This window comes from Nothobranchius furzeri, chromosome 2, assembly GCF_043380555.1.
Source record: "Nothobranchius furzeri strain GRZ-AD chromosome 2, NfurGRZ-RIMD1, whole genome shotgun sequence".
Taxonomy (NCBI): Eukaryota; Metazoa; Chordata; class Actinopteri; order Cyprinodontiformes; family Nothobranchiidae; genus Nothobranchius; species Nothobranchius furzeri.
In genome coordinates, this window is record NC_091742.1 from 99014791 (window position 1) to 99024066 (window position 9276).

The following is a 9276-nucleotide window of genomic DNA, read 5'->3' on the forward strand; positions in this document are numbered from 1 at the left end:
TTCAACAAGGTATACAGTAGTACACCTTCTGCTACTAGTGGAACCGAACCCACAGAGGCCTGCAGTTACACCCAGCATATGCAGAACTTGAAGGACTCCCAGAGTCAACACCTCGAAAGTCTTCAGCTAAAGTACAGCACATGGAGCTGATTCGGAAAAGTCCTGCTGACACCTTCAGAGGAACAACCAAAGCCAGACTTGAGATCCGCCTCCTAAAGGCTACGCTCAGACAAGCTGGTCTCTCCACATCAGATGAGGAAGTCTGAAATTATTGTGCAGTTGCAAAATTGTTACACCAGCTTCCAGCACTCACCTGGAAGGTATCTCAGAACAGCGGTTTGGTTTTGGGGGTGAAACTATGTGCTCCAAATACCACAGAAGTCAACTCTACTGGCAGTTTGTATCAACTTCTCCGACCGCTGGATCACCGGCAGCCTTCACCACAAGGACTCGTAGATTCTGCACAACTGGCGTGGGATGGTGTTTTTAATAGAGATTGTTAAACCATACATTCAGACGTATTTTACAACCCAGACATCACAATTTTCTAAGACACTTGGTTTTGCTACATAACATCTAAGTACACATTCCATCATTTCACTCATTGTCCCAGTTATCTTCTTTCAACCATAATTTATCATCGTTTGTTCCGTGTCATCATTAGTAAATGGTAAATGGCCTGTATTTGATATAGCGCCTTCTAGAGTCCTGGAACCCCCCAAGGCGCTTTACAACACAGTCATTCACCCATTCACACACACATTCACACGCTGGCGGGGATGAGCTACGATGTAGCCACAGCTGCTCTGGGGCGCACTGACAGAGGCGAGGCTGCCGAGCACTGGCGCCACCGGTCCCTCCGACCACCAGCAGCAGGCAAGGTGAGTGAAGTGTCTTGCCCAAGGACACAACGACAGCGACAGATTAAGCGGGGGCTCGAACCTGCAACCATTCGATTACGGGGCGAGCACTTAACTCCTGTGCCACCATCCACACAGTAGTATAAATGTTGTATTAAGGTGGTTTTTAGAAACTATTCTTCGCTCGGTCTCAAAATATTACGAAGGTGTGATTTCCCCGAACTACCAAAATGACCTGGTTTCATTTTAGATGAAATTTCAAAAGATCAATAATATTGATATTTCATATTTATATGGAATATCACATCGTATTGATCATTTATTAAAAGTAACCACTTACATCAAGTTACACAACCAAAAGGCTTCTGTCCAGGGTGGACACTCGTGTGATTGTTTAAACTTCTCTTTTGACTAAATCCTTGTCCACAGAGCTCACATATAAAAGGCTTCTGTCCTGTGTGGACTCTCGTGTGTCTGTTTAAATCGGTCTTTCGGTTAAAGCCTTTTCCACACAGCTCACAGGCAAAAGGCTTCTGTCCTGTGTGGACACTCATATGACTGTTTAAACTTGCCTTATAACAAAATCTTTGTCCACACAGCTCACAGGCAAAAGGCTTCTGTCCTGTGTGGATTCTTGCGTGTCTGTTTAAAACTGTCTTTCGGTTAAATCCTTTTCCACACAGCTCACAGGCAAAAGGCTTCTGTCTTGTGTGGATTCTCATGTGACTGTTTAAAGTTGTTCGTTGGTTAAATTTTTGTCCACATAGCTCACAGGCAAAAGGCTTATGTCCTGTGTGGATTCTTATGTGTCTGCTTAAATTTGTTCGTCGGTTAAATCTTTGTCCACAGAGCTCACAGGCAAAAGGCTTCTGTCCTGTGTGGATTCTCATGTGATCTTTTAAATGTGTCTTATGACTAAATTTTTGTCCACACAGCTCACAGGCAAAAGGCTTCTGTCCTGTGTGGATTCTCATGTGATCTTTTAAATGTGTCTTTCGGGTAAATCTTTGTCCACACAGCTCACAGGCAAAAGGCTTCTGTCCTGTGTGGATTCTCATGTGACTGTTTAAACTTGATTTAACCATAAATTCTTTTCCACAGTGATCACAACTAAACGTTTTAGTCTTTTTCTGGACTTCCCTACATGAGTATGCATGTTGCTTCACTATAACACATTCCTTACTAACACAACAGCCTGAAGACCTTGTTGCTAAATGACTTGTCATTTCTGCTGTCACATGGTCAGCTGAGCTGCTCGCTGGAACTTCTCGGTCTTCTGTTTGCTGCTGATGAAGCTGTGAGATGAGAGGTTTTTCTTCATCATCCTCACTCTTTATAGAACCAGCAGTGAATAGAAATCTGGCAGCATCAGTCTCCTTCAAATGTAGCTGCTCTCTCTCCAGACTGGTCCAGAAGTCGTCCTGTTCCTCCTTTATGTGAAGGTGTTCTGGTTCCTGCTGGTCCTCACCAGCACTCTGTTCTTCATGAGCTTCTTCTTTAACCAGCGCCATTATTTTAACACCTGTAGGAAAAACAGAAAAACAGTGAATTACTGAATGCTGTAACTTTCTATTCACACATGTAACAGTAATATTATTGCTTTAAAGAGCAAGCAACATCCAAACCAACTATTCTTTTGGCTGATAAACTGTATAAATGAGTATCTAATAGTGTTGTAGACAGGAAGTCCGTAGACCCCAAAGGTACCCGAGTCCGTAGAAGCAACCGCAGTGCCACTCGACCGGTCTCGGGATGTCTCCAGGTCACAACAGGTAGTTATTTGCATCTATAGAAGGACTCTTAAGGAGTCGAAGGTGGTTCAGCTTTATTCTGAAGGAACCGTTTGCGGTATCAGCTGTAGCGTGCAGCAGGTTTTTGACAGATTGTACAAAGGTGGTCTGGGTTAAAGAGGGTTTGCTCTGGATGGCCGGTCCGAAGCTTTCTCTACAACTGACTCACGGTGAAGTGAGCTCTGTTTTAATGATCGTCATATTTTGATTTACTAACACATCAGAATTCGACGTGTAAAAAGGGATTTACCAACAACCCTCAGAAAACACGCCTTGCTCAGGTACAGGAGTTCTGATTGGTGGAACAGAAAGCAACGTGTCAGGATATTAGTCTAACCTTGTCATCGTCACGTGTCTGAGTGTGAGTTAAATCTAACTTTACTGATCATAACATGATAATATTCATTTCAACTTCAGTAATTTAAGCACAGATTAATCTAAACATTATTGTTATCCTTCAGCCGTTATTGCTCATTCAACCATAAGGTTATTTACTCAACTTCAACATTAAATTATTTAATTATGAAACTTCATCCGTCCTGTTCTGTGAAGCAAAGCAGTCGTAGATAAGAGGGAGATTGGAGGGACTTTGGACAAGCAACAGCATCTTTACTGCAGATTAAAGCCCCAGTTAAGACTTATGTCTCCATGTGACCCGATACTGAAGAGGTCGACCTGTAGATGGAAAAACAGACCATTTCCGGAAGCTACACGTGTCTCGGCGCGGAGTCTGATATGAAGAGGTCAAAAGCAGGTTTTCCAGTAATTAGACAGGTCCATGATGAACACAATGGAGGCTCTAACACAGACACGGTGCTGCGGTGTCAGATACTACACGCTGAGCCCTTTACAGCACAGAGAAGAAAAAATGAGAGTAAAGGGAAGCTTTCATCACTTATTCTCAGAAATTTGAGGCAAAAAGTAACTCTAAGAAACTGGATTATTAGATTAGATCTGAATTTTTTACAGATTAGACTCTGATGTTGATTCTCTCACCTAAAATCTAGAAGAGACGTGTTGTTATGTTTAAAAAATGTTTTGTTTCTGAATTATGAAAATAAATAGCAAAGAAGAATGGATATTTTTTCAATGAGATGCTGATTTTAGTGGAAAATGAATTAAAAACAAACATGAATAGATTTAAAAACACATTAGTGGTACTTTCAGTGTGATTCTGTTGTGGAAAACATTGAATGAAAACTGAAAAGCTGCTTAAACCTGCATGTGTTTATTACTGTGGGCCTATCTATGTTATTAAAATGATCAGAGCCACTACAGAGTCATGTTGTGGTAACTTGACAGGAACTGTGGAACAGAAAAGCTTTTGCTGTTTGCTTCTTTATGTTGAATTCACATCAAATATATACAAGAAATATATGATAAGAATAAGAATATATTAGTATGTATATGTAACAGTGATGTCAGGGCTAAAAGGCAGAATGTACGTTTGTTTGTTTTTTCTTATTACATCTGAACTTGTCGTTGTCCCACATCTGGCAGGTTGGGATCTGGTCTCCCTACATACACACTCGCATTTACTAGATCTCTTCTGTCTGGTGAATTTCTAACTCCGACCACTAGATGGCAGCAGGGTTTAGCCCTTTATGCTGAAGAAACTAAGAGATCTCTCCATCACACGCACGCACGCACGCACACACACACACACACACACACGCACGCACGCACGCACGCACGCACGCACGCACACACACACACACACACACACACACACACACACCCCAGTACCTGTGTCCATGCTGATGAAGCAGTCCCAGCTGATGGATGATCCTGAAGTGGTAGCAGGTTTTCTTTAGCCGTGTTTAGCTAACAGCTGCAATAGAAACAAAGCAGGAGAGCTGATTAAGATGCTGCTTCAGAACAACGCAGGAGATTAAAGATCCAACGCTTTGGTTCTGATCAGCCAAAGAGGAGCTTCTAACAGCCTGCGATGTTAAAATGATTCAGATTCAGGAAACTTTTCGTTTGTAGCATACCACGAAAACAACATTGTACAAACAGTCAATCATGTGTATGACTAGCAGCATTACAACAGACGTAGAGGCTCTAGTGCTGAATATCCACCACCCTGGGTCCATGTTCCTTAGACACCTCCTTCCAGATGTAACAGTTTAATAACCGAAGGGACTAAAGAGTTCGAGCAGCAATTTGTTTTCCTAAAGCCTGCCGCACACGAGAGCAATCAGCCTCGAATGACCGTTAGCTCAGCCGATTGCTCTCGTGTGCGGCAGGCTTAAAGGATACATAAAACGATGCCCTGGGGGCATGAGCGCAAACTCAGAGCGTAGGGGGTGGAAAGGCTGACCCAAACAGCGCCTGCTCCTCCCTTAAGCCTAATTCATGCTTCTCCATCAGCTCCAACAGGGAGAGACACGCACAGACGGAGATGTTTTGCTCTCAAACTTCTCCGTCTCCTGGGGAGTGTTGCAAAGCAATTCCCCATCAGGACAGCAGAGGGCGTCGCGCTGTTCTGTATTTATACTGCGTTTTTTGTATATAAGAGCCTTTTAACAGACAAATTTGTCTCATTCTCCTCCACCTCTTCATGCGCTCCTCTTATCTCTCTAAGCGCTCCTTTTCTGTGTCCGTCTCCAAGTTTAGGTCCTCCACCACCTCCCTTACCCATGGTGTCCCACAAGGTTCTGTGCTGGGGCCTCTACTCTTCCTCCTCTATCTGCTTCCTCTTCAGCACATCCTGAGCTCCTTCAAAGGAATCTCCTACCATCTTTATGCAGATGACATCCAACTGTACATCTCCTTTAAGCCCCATGAGATGTCGAAGCTGCAGCTGTTAAACACCTGCTTAGACTCCATCAAAACCTGGATGGTGGGAGCTTTCTTCAGCTGGATGAAGATAAGACTGAGATCCTCATCTGTGCCCCAGACAAGCTGGTTTCCAAAGTCAGAGACTTTCTTGGTCAGCTTGCTTCTCACACCAAACCTTCTGTCACGAATCTTGGCGTGACCTTTGACCCAGCTCTCACCCTGGATTCTCATGTCAGTTCTCTTGTTGGCTCTTCCTTCTTCCATCTCAGGAACGTTGCTAAGCTGAGTCCCATTCTGTCCCGTTCTGAACTTGAGACAGTTCTCCACACCTTCATCTCCTCACGCTTAGACTACTGTAACTCTCTTTTCACGTGTATGGGGCGACGGTGGCACAGGAGTAAAGTGCTCGCCCCGTAATCGGAAGGTTGCAGGTTCGAGCCCCGCTCAGTCTGTCGCTGTCGTTGTGTCCTTGGGCAAGACATTTAACCCACGTTGCCTGCTTGTGGTGGTCGGAGGGACCAGTGGCGCCAGTGCTCGGCAGCCTCGCCTCTGTCAGTGCACCCCAGGGCAGCTGTGGCTACATCGTAGCTCATCCCCACCAGTGTGTGAATGTGTGTGTGAATGGGTGAATGACTGATTGTGTTGTAAAGCGCCTTGGGGGGTTCCAGGACTCTAGAAGGCGCTATATCAAATACAGACCATTTACCATTTACTGATGAATAACAGAGAAACACGTCAGTGCCTAAACCACAAGAAGGAGATGTTTGCGTCTTCGCCAGACGCCATCTTTGACTACAGCTAAAAACTACAGCTTCACGCGGTACAGTCGGCATTTCCGCCGTTTTCTGATTGGTTATTTTCGAGCTGACTAGTCCCGCCCCACATGTGCTTCTGTGCCTGTGAGGAACCAGACTAGTTCTCTGTGTAGACCAGAGGACGAGTCTGGCAGGTCAGGCTACCTAGTGATATCAGTGCAGGCCTGGTGCTGAGCAGCATGGATGCATCTGGCAGGAGGCTCAGGTACAGTCGGACCAGAACCTCTCACCACAGGAACCGCTTCTTCCCCTCTGCTGTCGGACTCATGAACAACAATCGTAGACCCGCCCACTCTAGCTGCTTGGTTCCAGTCACATGACCCGGTGTTACCTGAACTGACCCGCTCTGACCAGAACCTACACTGACTTGTATAAAGTAGCTGCTTAAAATGACTGTTTCTCTATATTATTATCGAGGCTGAAGTTAGCTTCAGATTCCAGCTTCTGATTCAGGAAACGGCTAAAGGGCCAGTACACCCAATTTTTCTCTACTCTGACCATCTTCAATCTGCTCTAGCTCAAAAACTACAACAGCCACACTGTTCAGCCCTGTTCTAGATTATTCTACTATAACAGCAGATCAAATAAAACACAGTGTGGGATTTGTGACTCCTTTCCCTGATTTGTGAAACTTCAACAAAGCCTTAAAAAATCGGTCTGCGCATGCCCCATAGTAGCACGACAACGAGCACGGATAGTCCGACTATCTTGAAAATACGCCTCCACAACAGTTCCTCCGCTCCTCCATTGTTCTAACGGCGTCGTCTTTTTCTCCCGGGCCGGCTCTCAGACAGGAACTCCGTCATATTACCGTAATGTATCGTACACCTCTGAAAAGCGCGGAGTGTCACCTTTCTGAAACCAGGGCTGAGGCAGAGGAAAAGAATGAGCATGGTGAGATGGATGAGAGGTAAGACAATCTGGCTGTGTCTATATTCAGGGTCTGCATCCTACGTCGGCCGGATTCGTCGGCCGGTTACGTCACAGCGCCACGACTAGGCCAGTCCCGATTCGAAGACTCCTTCAAATGCGGTCGACGAATCCGGCCTTCTTTTCGCCTGAATGAAGGATGGGTCCGGTGTATCCTTCAATAGGTAGCATTTCCCAAGATGCCTTGCAGGCCGGCCGGCAGAAAAACTTAAAAACAATGGCGGACAGTGAAGCGGGAGCTGTCGGAGAGGATTGCGCAAATAAATGTCAGTATAAACCTAAACTGTTAGGTTAAGGACTTTTTGTGATACATGAACGTTATTTTAGTTAGAAATGTTACAGTAAAAGTGCTTGTATTGCGGTCTCGGCTCGTATGTTCGGCCGCTCTTCTGCTCAGCGGTTCCACGGTTGCTAGGCGACGGAACGTTCGCCGAGGGAGAGGCGGGAATTCATGAAGGCTAGGCCTGTCCAAATTCACAGCCGTTAACATCCGGTCTACCCGGCCGACGGAGGACCCAGCCCACATCGGCCGAGTAGACCGGGTCCTTCGAAGGATGCGGACCCTGAATTGAGACACAGCCAGTCTGAGTCACTGAAAGATATCTGCAAGAACAGATTTGTTGTATGTCTTTGAGAATGGAGAAATATAGAATACCTGAAAAATTATTTTCTTGCAGCAAAAAAGCGAAACTTCTCATTAAACTGAAAACAGAAATGGAGAGACGTTCAATTATCTGAAGTTCTCTGGAATGTGGAGAGTAAAAAAGTTTGAGGCTGAACATTTATGCTTGTTTTTAATTAAGACACGCAAACATCAACGTAACTGTTGCATAGTTGTGGCTGTTGTGTAACTGTGCTACATGTCACCGAGAAAATACTATCTGTGTTGGAGTTTCACAAATCAGGGAAAGGTGTCACAAACCCCACACTGTGTTTTATGTGATCTGCTGTTATAGTAGAATAATCTAGAACAGGGCTGAACAGTGTGGCTGTTGTAGTTTTTGAGCTAGAGCAGATTGAAGATGGTCAGAGTAGAGAAAAATTGGGTGTACTGGCCCTTTAGCCGTTTCCTGAATCGGAAGCTAACTTCAGCCTCGTATATTATTATCAGAATTTCATTCTGTTTATTTCTTAGTATTTATTATCATTTATTGTTTCGTGCACCGCAGTAAAGCCCTAAGAACCTTCTGGTTCTGGTACCAAGAGCGTGTATAAATACTTGCCCCCGGACCCCTACAGCACTTATTTGTCATGTCTGCTCTGTGGTGCTGGTGCACATCTAGGGTGGGTTAAATACCTACACACTTCATAAAGATGGGGCTCTGGGAAGCGGGCTGTGTGCTGCACACCCCTCCGAAAGCAGGTAGATGCGCCCCTGTCCGGCTGCAGACAATGGATGACCCGAACCCACCGCGGACTGGAGGTGTCTCTGGTGTCCAGCATCACTAGTGAGCACGACTAAGAGCGGTAAACAGAGTCTAGAGGAGTCCTACCTGAGTCCCAGCCTCAGTCCAACACTTAAAGCTGCTGTTGGTTCTCTCACACCGCCTGTAGAAACACTAACACACACCTAAATCCACCCAGACACCTACCAGAACGTTCCTCCAGCAGCTCCGTGGAGAACCAGAGTAGCGCATGCGCAGTGCTGTGGTCTCCTTCTTCTATGACGGTTGGTAAACAGCTCAGGTGCATTACTGCCATCTACCGGCTCGTGCCTCACCAGAAAGAGCAAGTTGCTACTATAAGATTTCTGATTTGTGATATAACATGACCAGAGCTGACTTGTCATTAACGCTAAAGGAAGGAAAGGTTAAGTTAATAAATACAGCAATGACACGAGTCATCAAGTTGTAAGTTAATAAACTACAGCAATGACACGAGTCATCAAGCTGTAAGTTCATAAACTACAGCAATGACACGAGTCATCAAGCTGTAAGTTAATAAACTACAGCAATGACACGAGTCATCAAGCTGTAAGTTAATAAACTACAGCAATGACACGAGTCATCAAGCTGTAAGTTAATAAACTACAGCAATGATACGAGTCATCAAGCTATAATTTAATAAACTACAGCAATGACACGAGTCATCAAGCTA

At 45.0% G+C, this 9276-nt stretch overlaps 1 protein-coding gene across 3 annotated transcripts; it reads right to left on the reverse strand.

Annotated features, from left to right (window-relative positions):
• Positions 1-469: 469 nt before the first annotated feature.
• Positions 470-9047, reverse strand: LOC107372487 (gastrula zinc finger protein XlCGF57.1). Of its 3 annotated transcripts, none has more exons than XM_054735181.2 (3): positions 8772-9047; positions 4397-4481; positions 470-2382 (listed from the first exon to the last, which is right to left on the reverse strand). In XM_054735181.2, the coding sequence occupies exons 2-3, from the start codon at positions 4404-4406 to the stop codon at positions 1202-1204; spliced, it is 1191 nt and encodes a 396-aa protein (XP_054591156.2). In that variant the 5' UTR covers positions 4407-4481; positions 8772-9047; the 3' UTR covers positions 470-1201. The 3 variants fall into 3 exon arrangements, with proteins under 3 accessions (XP_054591156.2, XP_054591154.2, XP_054591155.2); XM_054735179.2 differs by having other exon boundaries at positions 8673-9047; XM_054735180.2 differs by having other exon boundaries at positions 8481-9047.
• Between the last annotated feature and the right edge of the window lie 229 nt (positions 9048-9276).